This window comes from Gopherus evgoodei, chromosome 20 (genome assembly GCF_007399415.2).
Source record: "Gopherus evgoodei ecotype Sinaloan lineage chromosome 20, rGopEvg1_v1.p, whole genome shotgun sequence".
NCBI classification, from domain to species: Eukaryota; Metazoa; Chordata; order Testudines; family Testudinidae; genus Gopherus; species Gopherus evgoodei.
Genome location: NC_044341.1, coordinates 5965804 through 5983579, shown reverse-complemented (window position 1 = coordinate 5983579; position 17776 = coordinate 5965804). Strand labels below are relative to the sequence as shown.

Sequence of the window (17776 nt, the reverse complement as noted above, 5' to 3'; positions counted from 1 at the left end):
GTTCGGGGAGGGCGGGGCAGCTCGGGAAGAGGAGGGGGCTGGGGCAGCTCGTCCAGGCAGAGCAGCGTAACTGCTGGCAGGAGGAGCAGTGGCCGAAGCCAGGGAGGGAGCGGTGAAAAGGAGGAGAGGAGGAAAACATCCCTCTGCAGACAAGTGCAGAGTCTGTTCCTGCGGAGCAGCATGTTCTGGGCCTTGGCTGTTTCCTGCAGAGCCGGTGGAGAGAGACGGGCTGGCAGGGAAACAAAGGGGGTGTCTGCCCACACGAGGGTCCGTCCAAGTGTCTGGCCCGGCTTTCTCCAGCCAGACACGGCGATGGCTGAATTCTGGTGGCAAAGCCCAGTGTGAGGAGAGAAGAGGCTGGCGTAGGGGTCTGGATGGAGCTGACAGTAACCTGCTCTCAGTACAAAGAAGCCAGTGAAATAATGCCCAGGTCCATCTGGCACTGCCCCCACTTGGCCCCGGTGCCCAGTGGCTGCTGTGCCATGTTGCCGGCATCCATTTCCAGGAATGCCATTGTCTGGAGATGATGCCTCCTGGGGGGATTGGGTTACAGTACAGAGGCTGGAGGGCAGGGCATGGGGTGCTGCCATTTTCCTCTATCCCTGCCGTCTGTCCCGGTAAACACCAGCATGGTGTGCAAGCGAGCAATTCCCTGTCAATGCCCCATTGTCGGGGTAGGCATCAACTGGAGCTGGGGGGGGGTGGGCAGCCAGAGCCAGGGGTGCAGGGTCAGGGAATCTGTATTGCCAAGACAGGGCTTTGAACTGCATAAGCGAACAGACGTTGCCGGAGCTTCTTTCTTGCTGTGACTCTGAGCCTCCATCCCCTCCTGGACGGAAGCAGGGCTCAGGGCTTGTCCCCAGACCAGCAGGCTAGGGCCAGGTTTTGTTAGCATCCTCCTCCAAGATTTGAGCGAGGAGCAGCCCTCCCCCTCCCCCATTCTCCTTCCATGTCTGCAGGCGCAGCAGGACGCTGAGTTACCTGGCAAGGTGGCCATTCCTTTGTGCGAGACAGGGCCTTGCTCTTGTGCCAGGCGAGGGGCTGACCAATCCCAGCAGCTGCCCTTAATTAAGCGAGGGCCTTGAAAGGAGCTTGATCCTGGCTTCCCACCAGCGGGAGGCCGGGAGCGTGGGAGGAAGGAGGCTCAATAATTTGCCCATTGCTTTGCTCTCTCCCCAGGAGGCGAAGGCATCTGGGCAGGTCAGCGTGGAGGGCCAGCCAGAAGGAAAGGTGAGGTGCTGGGGGCAGTCAGGAGTCTGGGCGGGTCCTGCTGCCTGGCCGGGGTGGGCTGGGATGAAATCCTGCTGGGATCCATCCAGTTTTGCAGCCCCTGGGCAGCTGCTCCCAGACTGACCCCCACCGGCTCCCTAATAGTCATCCTCCCGGTTGCCATGAGATGCTATGAGATGGTCTCATCTCATGCACACCAAACACCTTGATCTCCAGGGCTAGCCAGGTGGTTGCCAGCCCCACAGTGCGGCGGCTCCTAGCCACGAGGCCTGGACCACAGCTCTGCATCGGGAGCTGCCTCACCTCCCTGCCTTTTCTTGGCACCCAAGGGCTCGTTTGCTCGTGCTGGATTCCTCAGCCAGGCCTGGACGGTGGGAAGCCCTGAGGGCTCTGGACTGGGGGTGGACGTGTCTTGCTCCATTGCCCTCCCACTGCCCTCTGGCCTCATCTCTCCCTGCCAAGGCTACAGGCTGAATCAGCCCCCAGTCTGTCCAGATTCACCGCGCTCAGTCTAAGTTCCTCTTGGAGGGAGCCCAGCAGCATCTCAGCACCTCCTTATTCCAGCATTGCCTGAGCATTGGCTGGAACGAGCAAGCACATCCGAACGGTGGGCAAGAGTGGATCCTGGCACTCCAGCCAGGGCCGTCCTTAGGCATACGCAGCATATGCGGCTGTGTAGGGCACCCGAAAATTTGGGGCACCACCAGGACCATAGGCACTGACTTCTCATCTTGCCAGGGGATGCTCAACACCCTCCTCTGCTCCAGGCCCCGCCCCCACTCCATCCCTTCCCCCAAGCCCCCACCATCCTGCCTCTTCCTGCCCCTGCTTCACTCCCACCCTGCCTCTTCCCCACCTACTCCCCCTCCCTCCTGGCTCTGGGAGGGCGGGGAGGAGTTGGTAAGCGTGGGACCACCCACGAGCGAGAGGCGTGGGGGGAGGGGGCAGAGGGGGGGAGCGTGGTGCTACATTTTCCCTGTGGGTGCAGAGCACCCACCCCCGGAGTCCACGCCTGTGACTGGGACAGCAGGTCAGAGTGGGGTCGTCTCCCGCACATCCAGCACACGCTGCAGTCTGCTTACTATGCAGAAGGCAGGGGCCATTTTCACAGCACCAGTGTAAGGGCGCCAGTTGCACCAGCATAGGGGCACCAGCATAGGGGCAGTGTAGGATCACCAGTATTCACAGAGTCAAATGCGCCGGTGTTTGGGCACCAGTTTAATAATACTGCATATGGCCCCATAAATCCTAGGGCCGGCCCTGCCTCTGGAGTCTGACGTGCCCTGCCCCACTGTGCCAGCACAACTCCTTGACTCGCCGTTCCTGCTGCTGGGGTCAATGGCTGGGAGCCCCAGGGGCCACCCCTCACTTGGCATTCCCAGCTGAGCATTAGTAACGGGAGACCGTGGCCTGGTCTCCTCGGGGCCGACTGCAGTTGGCCAATTCTCCTCTCGCTTATGCCAGCTCAGGAGTAACTGCACTGAGGTCACACCGAGGTGAGCAGGAGGAGAATGAGGGTACCAGGAGCGGGCCCCAGGTTGTGTTACTCCAGCCCCTTAGGCCTTGGAAATGCTGGTGGAGAAGCAGCACCAATACATCTGTGTTAGAGACGCGGCTGCAGCCACTAGAACTGGTGCATTCCCCCCTCCTCCCGGCATTAGCCCCCCAGCTGGAAAGAAGGGGAACAGGCAGCCTGGTTCATTTTCACACCTCTTTCCTCTCTGGGTCGCTCCCCTGCAGGGCTACCAAGACCCACGCGGCCAGGCTCGCAGCCAGCCTCGCAATGAGGTAAGTTGAGGCTTTTCAGAGCTGTGCAATGCTCCAGCTAGGTGCAGGCTGCAGGGGACGTCTGTGGTGAGCTCTGACCCGTTCTCGTCGCTGCCTGCGCACCGGCGCCCGTCCGAGTGAGAACTGAGAAGGAGACTCCGGCTGGGCTGGGCTCTGAGCGGGCTGGGACCAGGGACCTCCGCTGCCGGTGTTTGCCTGGCTTAGAACCAGCTGCTTCCCGGCAGGAGCTGGCCAGCCCAGAGGGAACATTTTGCAGCCACTGGTTTGGCTGAAGAAATGTGGGGAGCCACAAACCCACATGTACAACCCTCTTGTGGGGCCTGGGCTGGCAGCTCCCGGATCCTCGCCAGCCGGGAGAGGAAATAGGAGATTCTATCTATCCCCATGGTGCTGTTTTTCCTGAGTCCCCCTGGCTGGCAGCAGTGGCAGATCCCAGCACCGCATGGGATCTGGGCTGGGGGCCTGTTTGACCTGGACACCCACAACAGCCCTGTGGGGAGCTGTCTGGATGCCAGTTTCCAAACAGATCCAGGGCGGCAGGTTTTAGACCGGCTGATGCCACGGAGAGCGCAGCTAGGTGCAGCAAGGGGGGCGGGACGTGAGAGGCGGTGATTTGCAGGACGCTTTCCCAGGTTGCTAGCGGGGTCGGCCCTCCTCAACCCACCTCTAGTAAAAATCCCCATTGCTGTTCGGAACAGTTTCTCCTGCTTCCTGACTGCCGGTGTCATCTCTTCTTCTCTTGCAGTGTGCATCCTGCCCCCAGAGAGCCCCACACGCCAACGTAAGTCAAGGGCCTGCTGCTTCTTGGAGCTTTCCAGTGGGCTTTGGGCTTGGGTGACGGGGGCGTTTCAGTGGCAGCTGTCTCACAGCAGTGTCTAGTGGCAAGAAGAGCGTGCGCTCTCTCTCTCTCTCTCTCTCTCTCTCTCTCTCTCTCTCTCTCTCTCTCACACACACACACACACACACACACACACACACACACACGTTTTGGAGACGTGAAGCATGGCCCAGGGTGTTGGGTAGTAGCCTAGGACTTAAGAGATCCCGGTTCAGTTCCCTGTTCCGCCACAGACTCCCTGTATGACCTTAGGCAAGTCTCTTAGCCTCTCCATCGCTCCATATTGCGGCTGTCCCACTGGATTCTGTACGTTTCTGAGTAACACAGAAAATCTGCCCCAGCCAGGGCTGAGCTGCCCTGAATGCTGAGAGCCAACGGACGGATACCGCCCTACAGTGGCGCTCTGGCTGAGTTACAGCTCTGCTTCTCTGTGTGAGAGGCCTGGTGCCACATGCCCAGAACCCAGCAGGATTAGTGTGTGTGCAAAGCTCCTCCACAGGATACCCCAGCCTGCCAGGCCTCCACAGCAGAGAAAAGCAGCCCATGCATTGTAGCTGACCCCCCCCCCAGACCACCTCAGCATGGAAGGGAATGCCCAGCCCCAGGCGCTCAGCCCAGGCTGGTAGCTGCAGGGCTGGTGTTTCTTCCAAGGGGTTTACGTCTCTAGGACAGTGGCCAGAGAACAGGGCCCAGGAAGGACCCTCCGAGGAGTGACCTGAGGTTTGCACAGAGGCAGGGCTTGGAGCAGGCCCATCTCCTTCATAGTGCTGCAGGCCAGCCTGCCGGAGGAGGGTGGGTGGGGATGGAGGCCCTAGGCTAGGAGGGCTCTGGCCCATCTCCCACCAGTGGGGCTGTGACGGGGCAGGGCTATCTCCTCAGATCCCTCGCTCCCCATTGGCTCCCAGCCCCTGCAGAGTCACAGCTTCGCTTTGGAAGATGCAGCCCCAAAACCAGACTGAATTTCATTCTTCCCGGCAGCATCTGGCTCCGTTGGAACCCAGCCTGCCATGCACCCCCCAAAAGCTCCCCCGGGACCTGACTGTACCTTCCTCAGGTGCCTGGAGCTTCAGCTCGCTCTGGCCCCTTTGCCTTCTCCAAAGAACTCACCCTCCTCCTTTTTTCTCTGGCTGACATCCCCTGGAACAGCTGGACGGCCAGGGGAGAGCGCTGATGGCTTCCAGATGTTTGCAAGGTTCCTGCAGCAGCTGCGTGGGCACAGGGGGCTCTGATGGAGGGAATGAAGAAGGGATCAGAGCTCACAGCTGTTCGATATTTGCCCTCCATGCCTGTGTGACAGGCCAGCGTGGGCGCTGTGAGCCGGCTGTAGGATTTTACGGAGGACACGGGGCTGATAACAAAACCCAGAGCAGTTTTGTGTCTTTTCTTAGTCCCCTTTATCTGCTGCCCTTAGCACGGCAGCCAGAGTCCAGTGGAGTGGGGATTTGAACTGGGGCAGAAGGGGGCATGCGACAAAAAGCACAAGCCTTTCTGTGTGCTGGCAGGGTGGCCTGGGACACCTTGGGTCACCTGTGCTTCTGGGACAGGAGGTTGGAGCCAGAGCTCCATCTGAACTGTCGCCCTGAAAGATTTTAAAAGGACACGGAACTTGTCCTGCTCCTTCCACCCATTTGCTCCCACCCCTCTTCTCCCCCTCCTCGCGAATGGCTCAGCTGCAGAGCCGACTAGGTTGCACTGACGTGTCTCATTTTGCTTTGTACAGGTCACGCTTGGTCCCCCCGGCCCCAAGGTAAGTTTGTCCTCGCCCTGACTGACAGACAGAGCCCAGCTCCGTCCTGCTCGCGCAAAGGCACACAGCGTCACCCGCTTGCAGTTGGTAGTGAGTGCACGAGCGTGCAGAGGTATTCACGTGTGTTCATCCGTGTGTGTCCACGTGTGTCCATACATGCTGCGGTGAGGGTTCGTCCGTGTGCGTCTGGGGCCATGTGCACTTGCAGGGGGCGTGTATTCCCCTCTGCAACACAGGTGCCTCTCATGGGACTCTTCCTCTCTCCTGCAGGGGGGCAAAGGAGAACGCGGACTCCCTGGGACATCCGGCTCGAAGGGGGAGCGAGGCGAGCGTGTGAGTGGTGTTGATGTGCCCGGCACGAGGAGACACAGCCGCCCAGCTTGCGGGGGCGATGGGCCCATCTGGGGAGATGGCTGCCACATGCACACTGGGAATCCTGCGTCACGGCCATGTCGGGAACTTCCCCGGGTGCCTCCTGCGCTGGCTGGCTGGGCCCGGTGCCTTGGTGATGCTCTCCTGTGCAGGACGGCTGGATGGGATGGCTCTGGGTCTCCACCCCATGCCCCCCCAGCCCTGACTCCCATGGTCCCCGCTTCCCAGCTCTCTCTAACCATTAGAGGGTCTGGTGACATGAGCAGTATGAGCTGGTCTGTATGTGACTCCAATGCGGGGCCTGGGCCTGCTCCAGAGATGGGGTGGGGGGTCTCTCCCAGTGCAGGGGAGGGAAAGCCCAGCCTCCACCCACGACCGGCAAAGAGGGGCTGCAGCCAGGGATGGGCCTAAGCTGCGAAGCCTGGCAGCTTGGCCCATTATCATGCCAGTGGCGAAGGGACTTCCTGGCCGTGCAGGGCCTGTTTCTGCCTTCTGCACCCCTCCCGAACCCAGCCCCAGGCAGCCCCATCTCCTTCCTCCCTCTGAGCATCTCCCTTCCTCCCACAGGGCGCAGACTGCATCCAGAGCTCCCCCGATGGCCCCTTGCAGGTGAGGCACCTCTGTCCTTTCTGGGCAGGCCCCTGGGGGAGGCATCTCCCGTGGGGCTTGGCCACCCCTGGCACCTCACGCTGCCTTGTGCCACCCTCCTCTAACCCGCCCCGTGTTCCTTTTCTCTCCAAAGTGCACGGAGGGGCCAAAGGGAGAGAAGGGGGAGCGAGGAGACTTGGTGAGTAAAGCTCATCTGAAACTCCACCCCCACCCCGCTGCACCCCCCCAGTGCCATCTCTCCTCCCTCATGGCAACACAGGGTCAGCATTGTGCCCGTCGGCCTCTCTCTGTTGTGCTGCCCATGGGCTCCCCACAGCACCACTGCACGCAGCTCCCACCGCTCAGACCTACCAGGGGTGCAGTGCCTCCAGCTCGGCCACCGTTTGGGGGAGCCTGCTCCCCCTACGGGCTTGACTGGGACCACCTAGGCCCAGATGAGGTCTTGAAAGCCAGTGGTAGATCCCGCGGGTGTAAATGGGCAAAGCGCCTAGAAATGGCACTGGGCCAAATGCTGCTTGCAACTTCATTGGAGTCAAAAAACCAACTCCAGCCAGCACCGCTCCCACTTACTTGTGCAGAGCTGGGCCATTAGCCCCAGCTCGGGATCTGACCCTGAACATCACAACCTGCTTGTCTGGCACCTCCTTTACCTCCTCCAGGGGTTCAGCTCTGAACCCCAGGTCCTTGTGACGCTCCCTCTCTTTGCAGCAGGGAGATCCCCTGCTCCCTCCGGCTCTCAGGCCTGCCAAGGCTTAATATCCTCCCGTATCCCACTGAATGCCGCTCAGATGCTGCGCTCTGCGGTGGCCAAGTTTATCTTGTGGGATTTAAATCTTTATTAGCCAGATCCTGTGCGGGGGGCTGTGGTGAAACTCTCTGTGCACCCAGGGGGCGCATCACTGAATCCTGCACGGAGCTGGGCGTTAATGGCCAAGCGGAGGCAAAGGCTGGGTTAACCACCTTGTTTCTATTGCAAACAGGGCCTAGCAGGAGCGACCGGTGCTGATGGGCAAAAGGTAACTCGCTCTCCCAGTCTGCAGGGCAAGAGCCCAGGAGGGAAGGTCCCGGTGGAGGCTTCTCCCCGCTTTGCAGGGGTAGCTCGTCTGTTCAGGAAGGCATCTCCTCCTGCCTGGGAGAGTAGCCTAGGAGTCGAAAAGGGGTTGGGAAAAGCAAGGTCTGGACCTGGGGGAGCGGAGCAGGGAGGGCGCCGTGAGGGAGGGAACAGGGATGCTTCATGTGTTAACGGTGCTTTCCGTGAGCTTGGCCCTGAGGGGCCTGGAGGCTGTCGTCTCCCAATGCGGGTGAGAAGAGTCTGGAGCCATTACAGGTGGTGGTGGGTCTGAGGAGCGGGGACAGCCGGGGCCCTGGGTTCTCCTCTGACGGGCGGTTTTCTGGTTTGCTTCTCAAGGGGCAGAAAGGCGAGAAGGGAGATGGAGGAGTCCAAGGGAATCCCGGGTTGCCGGGGCGTGACGTAAGTCGTTCATTGCAACGTATGTCCCCTCTCTCCTTCTATTCAATCTGCCCTGGGGCTGCAGGATCCAGCGCTCGCTGGCGCTTTCCCAGGCGCTTCCTCGTGTTTTCCCAGTTCCCTGTTAGCCTTGGAGAGACGTTCAGATTCCTACCGTCTCCGCTGCATCCGCTCCCTGTTCTAGCTAGTGACGATGTCCCAACCCAGCAATGCAGCAGGGCTCGAACACCCCGCTGAGTCACCACTGAGCTCAGGCACAAAAGGCCGCTCCCTGCAGAGGAGAATCTGCAGCCCTGAGTGCCTGTGTTCAATCAAAATTCCACAAATTCCCAGCTGCCTAGTCATATTCCATCTCCCTAAATTCCCCGTCATCTCAGCTGGGGGAGAGATTCTTCATGTCCCGATCCACACTGCCGAGCGGTGTTGCTGGGTGCTGCAAGACAGATGCCACGGTCCACCCCAGAGGTGGCTGCATTCCACGAGTGGCCAAGGGATTCTTATGCAATATGGCAAAGAGATTTGAGATCCCTCAGGATAGGGGGGCTGTGTAAATGTGGGCGGATACAATGGCTCCTTCTTCCTTTTAGGATCAGCTTGATGCATTTCTCTGGGATCCACAGATGCCCTAGAAAACAGATCAACCTGTATTTTTTAATGGCAAAGGACCAAGACAGCTGCAGGCTGTGATCTATGCCGGGGCCGTGCACTGCTTGGTGCCCATGGGAAACCTTTTGGGAGTCCATTGTTGTGATTATTGATGAGATGTATTATGGTAGCACCTAGGAGTCCCAGTCACGGCCCACAGCCCCATTGTGCAAGGTGCTGTACAAACAGCAGAGAAAGACAGTGCCCAAAGAGCTTACAATGTTCTAATCCTGCTTTCCTTCTCCTGCTAGGGCCGGCCTGGAGAGATCTGTGTGGTGGGGCCGAAGGGACAGAAGGTACCGTCCTGCAGGCTCAGGGTGGGGGGAATTGTCGGGGATTTGAAGGCTGTGCTGATGGAGAAGCCAGGCTCACAGCCATGTTTGTGTTTTAGGGTGATCCAGGGCTCGTTGGACCCGAGGGGCTAGCCGGTGAGCCAGGCCCCCCGGGGTCACCAGGTCCTCCAGGGATAGGACTTCCAGGGAAAACGGTAGGGATTTGGTTCCATTGCTTCTCCTCACTTCCTAGCGCCCCTCCTTGGGCATGCATGTCTGCTGTTCACGGCTGCTGGCCTCTTGGAAGAGTGAGCTGGGCCTCAGCAATCCTGTCGGTCAATGGGCTGTGTGGAATTTCAGGTCGTTCTCTCGCCGTATGGACAAACTGTTTGGATTTGGTAGTTGAGGGCATCTCAGTGCCTTGCGGACGACCCACTCAGTGGGTCGCGGGGAGGCCAGGCCGTTCCTGTGGGGTGTGCCAGTTCCATCTGGGAGACAACGCGCTGACCGCTCTCTCTCTCGTTAATTTCAGGGTGACCCCGGTGGCCCTCCAGGTCCTAAAGGAGAAAAAGTAAGTGCAGCTGCATCTAGTGACCCAGCCTGCCCATGGGGTCAGGTCTGACGTGGGCATGAGCTTGAACTCCAGACAGCCACAGCTGCTAAGTCTGGAGCCGCCTCTGACCTTCTCCCAGCTCAGGAGAGTCGGCCTGAGCGGGGCCTATCTCTGGTTTAAAACGTCGACCTTGCTGCCTGTTCCTCCCCCCTGCCCCCCATGTTCTTGCAGAGACTTGTGGGACGTGTTTCTTACAGGGATTGTTGTCTGTCCGAGAGGCCCGGTGGAGGCAGGTTTATCTTCTCGCTGTCCCAGTGCACGAGCCTGGCTGGGCAGGATGTTCCCTGTGGGGTGCAGTGGCTCAGGCCTTTGCCTGCATTAGGTCGGGGGGGTGTCCTGGCAGTGCATGTGATGCTGCGCAATGGATCCCTCCCCATCCTGCCACGGGGGAAAGGGCTGTTTCCGGAGTAACTGGGCAGCTGCTTTGATCGATGCTCTGGGGTGCCCCCTCGGGGTTAGGCAGGGCTTCTGGGGTCCCAGAGCGATTGCTGATGGGGTGGAAATTGGATTCTGGCTCCTCTCCAGGGAACCTTGCTGCCCATCATTGCTCCCTGACCTCAAATGAGCCTGAGGCCCGTGCTCCATCGTCAGGCTGTGATTGGCATGTCTCCATGGTGACGCCAGAAGGCATGCGGGGGCTTGGTGATATATGTAGCGTAATGAGCTCGTTCTTCACTTTGATCAACAGCAGGGCATGTCTAGTGTGCACAGGGCAGGGCTTTGGGCAGGGAGCCCGGGGCAGGCCTGACGGCCATCGGCACAACTGTGGGTAGGGGGTCTGGGACATGGGCAGGACTGTGGGTAGGGGATCTGGGGCATGGGCAGGGCTGTGGGTAGGGGGTCTGGGGCAGGGCAGGGCTGTGGGTAGGGGGTCTGGGGCAGGGCAGGGCTGTGGATAGGGGGTCTGGGGCAAGGCAGGGCTTTGGGTAGGGGGACTGGGGCATGGGCAGGGCTGTGGATAGGGGGTCTGGGGCAGGGCAGGGCTATGGGTGGGGTCTGGGGCAGGGCTGTGGATAAGGGGTCTGGGGCATGGCAGGGCTTTGGGTAGGGGATCTAGGGCATGGGCAGGACTGTGGGTAGGGGATCTGGGGCAGGGCAGGGCTGTGGGTAGGGGGCCCGGGGCAGGGCTGTGGGTAGGGGGTCTGGGACATGGGCAGGACTGTGGGTAGGGGATCTGGGGCATGGGCAGGGCTGTGGGTAGGGGGCCCGGGGCAGGGCTGTGGGTAGGGGGTCTGGGGCAGGGCAGGGCTGTGGATAGGGGGTCTGGGGCAAGGCAGGGCTTTGGGTAGGGGGACTGGGGCATGGGCAGGGCTGTGGATAGGGGGTCTGGGGCAGGGCAGGGCTATGGGTGGGGTCTGGGGCAGGGCTGTGGATAAGGGGTCTGGGGCATGGCAGGGCTTTGGGTAGGGGATCTAGGGCATGGGCAGGACTGTGGGTAGGGGATCTGGGGCAGGGCAGGGCTGTGGGTAGGGGGTCTGAGGCATGGGCACCGCTGTGGCTAGGGGGCCCGGGGCAGGGCTGTGGATAGAGGGCCCAGGGCTGGACTAAGGGACATCAGCAGGGCTGTGGACAGGGGCCCTGGGGCTGAACTATCAGGGGATAGGGTAGGATCCAGGGGTATTTACACCTCTCTTGGGCAGAGCCCAGGACCCTGGTCCCATCGGACAAAGCCCATTTCTCCTGTGCTCACTGGTGTCGGACCTGTCCCGGGCTCAGTTTGTTTGTGTTTCTCTGGTGGCCTGTTTCTAGGGTAACTCCGGATCTCCTGGACCGGGAGGTTTAACCGGGAAGCCCGTAAGTAGCAGGCTCCTCTCCATGGAGGTGGGGTGGGCATTGGAGGGCCGGGGGGCGGTGTGTGGCTGCCTGCCCTAGCTGGGTGGGGAAAGCAGAAATGGGCTGTGAGCCCAGCCCGAGGGTGGGGGGTGCAGAGGCCCCACGGCTGTGGCCTTCCCTGGCTGTGAGACATGGGGCTGGTGACGCCCTGGCCGGAGCTTTGCTACTCTCACCCTGGCGTCTCCTCTGGAGAGCTGGCTTCAAGTTTAGCTGTTAGGCCTGGAAGGCCAGAACGTCTGACCCCAGCCCGGGCCCCCTCTGGGGGTTGCCTGTTCTGCACACATTCCTGCATGTCACGGGGGGGCTCTGCTTGGGGCCGGCCCAGCACCGCTGTGGCAAGGAGAGGGGGTGCAGGTCAGGAGCGAGGGGCATCAGCAGAGCCGTGTGGAGAGGACGCAGGTTTGTGGCATAGGAGGGAAGTGCACTGGGGGTGGGTTGGGGGCTCAGGGCGAAACAATGGAGTGCTGCCGGTCAGAGCGGGGTGGGGGGAGCCCAGGGCTGCATGTCAGGATTGAGAGACCCTGGCTGAGGAGTGGGTGGGGTGAGCCCAGGGCTGGGATAGCAGGGGGCTGTGGGTCAGGACTGAGGGGTGCTGGCTGGGGAGTGGGTGGGGTGAGCCCAGGGCTGGGATAGCAGGGGGCTGTGGGTCAGGACTGAGGGGCACTGGCTGGGGAGGGGGTGGGGTGAGCCCAGGGCTGGGATAGCAGGGGGCTGTGGGTCAGGATTACTGGGCTGATCCGGGGCAGGGTCTGGCTGCTGCCCTCTATCCCATTGCAGCCCAGGCCTTGGGACTGGGTTTGCTCGGCCTAAGCTAACCAGCATCTTCCCTCCCCCCACAGGGCAAGCCAGGGGTCCCAGGCCTGAAGGGAGACAAGGTGGGTACCACGTGGGGGCCTGGCGCTGGGCGTGCTCTGTCCTGGTTTCTGTTCTGTGCACCATGGGGCTCCGCAGATTAGGCAGGCCTCCGGGGTCAAGGTGGGGCCTCCTCACAGCTGCCTGCTCAGGAAAGCTGAGAAGCAGGAGACTTTCCACGGAGCTGCCTCCCGGCTCCAGGCCCTTGCTGGGGGAGGAGGGCGAGATGAAGTGGATGCAGGCAGCAGCAAGGACCAGGAACTCGAGAGCCAGCTTCTCTGAGCCCTGCCTAGGTTCTCCACCCCATTCAGCCCTGAGCCGAGAAAGACCCCTCAGAGCCTGACTCTCTGCCCCATCCTCCAACCCTGCTCTGGCCTATGTTCGATTATCCCCTAGCCTGGGGCTATTGGGGGATCCTGATTGGCTCGCCTGCTGCTGGTCCAAGGTCGGGATCTGGGTCCAAAGTTCAGGGTGGTTTGGGCCAGGTCCATTGTCACGTCAGTTGCGCTCTGGAGTCGTGGGGTCACCACCCCACACAGACCCAATGGCAGCTCCCAAAGACAAAAGTCGAGGGTCCCCAGGGCCGCGGCCCACGTCTCACCATCTCCTCTCTCCCACAGGGGGATCCGTGCGAAGTTTGCCCCAGCATCCCCGAGGGGATGACCCATGCTGTCGGCCTCCCGGGAAAGCCGGGACCCAAAGGAGAGCCCGGAGTGCCGGGGAAAGCGGGGAAATCGGTGAGTTCGAACATGCTGCCGTGCCCCTGAGAGGAGAACCCACACGCCCTCTCTGCGGGGAGCCAGGCGTCCATCCCCACCTCCGTGCCTGGGGAGCAGAGGGCTGAAACAAGGGAGGGGGCAAAGTGAAGGTGGTGGAAGGAGGTGGTGTTTGCACCTACACTGAATTGCAGGGGACGCTACCTCGCCCTGCTTGGCTGCCTAACTAGAGCACGTCCTCATGCAAAACAAGGCCCCCTGCACACCCCTCACCCCCCGATGGCCCTGCACACCCCTCTCCCTGCCCCACACTGTCACCTAGGACTTTGGATAGGCCTTGCACCCAGCTGCCTCCAACCCCGCTCTCCCTGGCAATGGGGTTGAGGTGAGGAGGTTGTGCTTGGGTCTGGGTTAGAGGCAGGATCGGGCCCGAACCTTCCTGCCTGTTCTCAGCTCTTGGGCTCCCAAGTCAGCAGGACCCAGGGAATCAGCCCTCCTGGTTTGCGACCCATCCCAGAGCTGATGCCACAAAGGCAGAGTCAGACTCAGGGGGCAGTAGCTGGGATCCCACTTCTTAATCTTCCCAACCCCCAACTCTAGCCATCCTATTATCCATTCAGGTTCCCTCCCCCACCCCCAGGGTCCTTCCTGATCCTGCACCAGCGATGCGCCCCTGGGGCATCCCCTTGGCTCCCCTCCAGGAGCGAGGGGCCAGTCCCGGCCAAGGTGCAGCCACGGGGTGTTTCTGTTGGTCTCACCTGTTTGTTTTTTCCCCTGCAGGACAAGGCAGGGCCCCCCGGACCCAAGGGTGACAGGGTGAGTGCCTCAGAGAGTTGACGCATTGGTTCTAGCCGTGCTGTTGCAGAATTCCCTGTCTGCCCATTGAGAGCAGTGAGGGGTGCGCTGGTGGCCCCTCTGATCCAGCAGGGCTCTGGCCCCCTGGGCGGTGGCTGCCACTCAGAGACTTAATGGCCAGAAGGAGCCTCATGATGATCTCCTCTGACTTCCTGCACGTGGCCCGCTGCAGAACCTCCTCCACCCACTCCTGTAACAGACACAGACCCTCTGGCTGAGTCACTGACATCCTCCAATCAGGATTTAAAGACTTCAGGTTACAGAGAATCCACCCCTGCAAGTCACCCATGCCCCATGCTGCAGAGGAAGGTGGAAAAACCCCCAGGGTCTGCAGGAAAATTCCTTTCCGACCCCAAAGCTGGCAGTCAGTGGGACCCTGGGCATTTTGTCCCTCTGGCTCTATTCTCAGAAGGATGGGAGTGGGGCACTGCCAGGTTTCCCCCAAGAGGGGGGCAGTGGACGTGGGGGGATTCAGAATGGTCTTTCTCCACCCCTCCCACAGTGAAAGGGAGAATCGGAAACTAAGGTTCCCTCTATACTGGAGGGGTTTTGCACTGATGCAGCTCCACCAATGCACCCCCGGCAAGTTACGGAGGAAAGTCATTCTGACGCCAACTCCCTTCTTGCACCAAGGCAGCACATCTGCACCAGCAACGCAGCCACATCACTCTAGTTACCTTGGGCATGTTTCCCTAGTCTGAGGAAGCCTTTGATTTGTCTATAATAGTCCAGGGTGAGTGCACAACTGTGCTGGTCTGGGAGAAGGGCAGAGCGCTGTTACACTGGGACTGATCCTGCTCCCCACCAGCTGCAGGACAGCAGTCAAGTCAGCAGCTGCTGCCCTGCTGTCGTTGGCTAAGGCAGATCTTCCTGCTTCCCTACCGTGTGAGCTACAGGAGAATCGCCCACATCTGTTAGCACTATAGGATCTATGTCACACACAGTTGAACGCTTCGTATTCTGTCCAGTAGAGGGGAGCAGTGTGTGCACATCCCAACCCTCCAGTTTGCTGTCATGCCCTCCAGCTTCCTCTCCCGCAGTGTCCCACGCTGGCTGAAGAATGTTCTGAAGGCAGCAAGCGTCGGGATTTGCATCCTGCCTCTGACACCCTGTCTGTGTTTGTTTCTTTCAGGGAGACCCTGGCATCAATGGAATAAAAGGAGAGAAGGTGAGTGCCCGGGTCCCTTAAATCTCCTGCTCATCCTTAGTGTCCTCGGCCCCCTTCTCCTCTCGGCTCGCAGGCCCCGTCGATGGTTGCCACCTCTCTGAAGAGGAGCCCCGAGTCTGGCCTGCAGCCGTTACCCTGTTATGGCTCGCCGAGGCACTGGGAGCCTGTCTGACCCTGCACCGTTTGGTTCCTTCCCTAGGGTGCCCCCTGCGTGTCGTGCAATCCAGTCACTCTCGCCTCCATGCTGCAGAGCTCCGACCAGCTCCCGGGGAAGGAGGGGCCCAAAGGGGAGCCGGGGTCCCCAGGGATTGGGCTGCCCGGGCTGCCGGTGAGTACGTGCCCTGCTCCTTGGGTCTCGAGCGTGAAGATGGGCAGGCTAGAGGCTGTGCCGGGCAGGGTCCCCGGGGCGTGTGCATGTGCTCACGCCGGCACTGCGCTGGGGACAGTCTGAGTGGGGCGTGGAAGGCAGATCTGACTCCCTGCTCTGGTGTGCAGCAAGGGATGGGAGAAGGGGAGCAGAGCCAGATGGTAAAAGCTGCCAGGCCCCACCTGCCGGGAGGGAGGGAAGGGACCCAGCGCCCCAGCATTCAAACAGCGCGAGGGGCCCTGCCCACACTGCTCCACAGAGGTCATTAGAAGGCTCCTCTCAGCCCAGATGGCCCATCCTCCCCAGGGACATGCAGCATACTAGGCCAAGAGCTTTCCCAGCTCTCCCTACCTGCACTAGCCCACTGGATCTGAGCCCCTGGCCAGCCTCCTGGATGGTCTCCCAGTGGGGTCAGATCCCGCCAACCATCTGTGCTCAGATCTTGGGCCTCTGACTGCTGGAGCCAAAGGAGGGAGTCCCCGGCAAGCAGCCGGAGAGAACATGGAGCAGCCACTAGAGCAGGACGCAGGCCGGTCCTCCGGGGCGGGTCATGCCCATGGCGAGGTCTGAGCTCAGGGAAAAGTTTGAGCTTCCTCCCTTGCAAAGATGGGCCTAAATCCAACCCCAGAGAGCCTCCTATCCAAACCTGGCTGCTACCCCCATATCTGCTCCAGCCCCCTAGGGCCTTTGCCCCCCCCCCCTTCACCTCTTGTCCTTTCCTCTTCTCCCTGATGCCTTAAGAAGCCTGGCACCTTGTCACAGAGTGTGGGGGAGTCAGGGCCCTGCACCCCCCACTTCCTGCAATTCACGGGGACTCTCAGCCAGCCAGTAAAACAGGTTTATTAGACGACAGGAACACAGTCCCAAGCAGGGATTGTAGGTACAGCCAGGACCCCTCAGTCAGGATCTTAGACCGCAGACTTGAGGTTCCCTGCCTCTTCCCAGCCAGCCCCAAACTGAAACTAAAAAACCCCTCACGCAGGCTCTCTTCCTTTGTCCAGCTTCCACACCCTCCTTCGTGGCTCAGGTTACAGGCTCAGGTCCTGTCCATCACCTAAAGTCATTCCCTGCTCTCCCACCCCCAGACAACACTCCCTACTGCATCACACACCTGATGCCCCTTTTCTCCCCTCCCCTCCCTGCTGCCTCGGCCCAGCTGATGCTGGGATGAACTCCTTGCTCCCTTCCCGGTTTGTTCCCAGGGGCTCTCCACTCTCCAGGTTTGCAGGGGGCTGTCTGGAGGGCTCTGCTGGGCTCCTTGGGATCCTCCTGCTGGATGGGTAACTTGGATCCTTTGCTTGTCTTGCAGGGTAAAGTTGGGACCCCTGGGCTGGCTGGAGCCAAGGGGCAGCAGGTGAGTCCCCTCATCCTTCTGCCTGCGGCTCCCCCTGGGGGTGGAGGGTTTCTGAACTTGAAGGGTTAAATCTTGGAGGTGGGAGGTTGGAGCGGTTACAGTAAACCCTGCCTGGCCCTTCCCCGTAGCTCTCACCAGAGCCTCTCTGCGCTGGGGATAACAACGTTCCTTCACTGCTACCCCCAGACTTCTCGGGCACTACCCTGGCCCCCTGCCCTGCTCCCTTTGCCCCATGCTGGCAGTAGCGAGGAGCCCCATCTCCCTGCTGGGGTGAGGACTCTGCTGGCTGGGCCTCCCCTACCTGGCTTTCCGATGACACCCTGAGCCAGGCTGAGGACACACCGAAGCTAAACTCATGGCATTGTGAACCTCTTGGCCCTGCGCTCATTTGCAGCGCTGGGTCCGTGTGGTCACTGTCTTCCTCCCTCTCCTTTCCTCTGGGCCTGACCCCCTGCACTCTCTGCTTTGCTTCCTAGGGAGAGGTCGGAAAGACGGGACCGGCCGGCAAACCTGTGAGTAGGGAAGCTGGATGCCCTGGGGCTGGGTGGGGCACCTTCTTGTGAGGAACTAGTCGTTTCCCCACTGGCAACAACAGCAGAGGCTCCCGAGGCAAGTGAGCGCAGTGTCAGTAACGTGGTGGGAATCAGCGAATCAGTGCAGGGCGAGGGGTAACAGAGACATGGATCGGATCCCAGGGAGGTCCCGTGGGCATGCACAGAGAATGTGTGCATATGGGATTGCCGGGGCCTGTCGCGTGTGTGTATAAGGCTGTGTGTACCCGTGTGGGTTTGCAGGGGCCTGTTGTGTGTGCACATAGGTGTGTGTACTTATGGGATTGCAAGGGCCTGTTGTGTGAGTTTGTAGTGGCCTGTCGTGTGTGTGTGTGTGTGTGTGTGTGTGTGTGTGTGTGTGTGTGTGTGTGTGTGTGTGTGTGTGTGTACATGTGTGGGTTTGCAGGGGCCTGTCGTGTGTGTGTGTGTATGTGTGTGTGTGTGGGTTTGCAGGGGCCTGTTGTGTATGCACATAGGGGTGTGTGTATGTACACATGT

General features: G+C 60.7%; 1 protein-coding gene across 1 annotated transcript in view; it reads left to right on the top strand.

Annotated features, from left to right (window-relative positions):
* The window catches only part of COL16A1 (collagen type XVI alpha 1 chain), a 91157-nt gene that overhangs the window by 31251 nt on the left and 42130 nt on the right, over window positions 1–17776 (top strand). The window contains 20 exon segments of the mRNA XM_030538695.1: window positions 1180–1230; window positions 2971–3018; window positions 3764–3799; window positions 5577–5603; window positions 5874–5936; window positions 6543–6584; window positions 6718–6762; window positions 7565–7600; window positions 7993–8055; window positions 8949–8993; window positions 9089–9184; window positions 9502–9540; window positions 11332–11376; window positions 12255–12290; window positions 12888–13004; window positions 13764–13799; window positions 14971–15006; window positions 15206–15334; window positions 16683–16727; window positions 17204–17239. Of these exon segments, the coding sequence (XP_030394555.1) occupies window positions 1180–1230; window positions 2971–3018; window positions 3764–3799; window positions 5577–5603; window positions 5874–5936; window positions 6543–6584; window positions 6718–6762; window positions 7565–7600; window positions 7993–8055; window positions 8949–8993; window positions 9089–9184; window positions 9502–9540; window positions 11332–11376; window positions 12255–12290; window positions 12888–13004; window positions 13764–13799; window positions 14971–15006; window positions 15206–15334; window positions 16683–16727; window positions 17204–17239 (1071 nt within the window).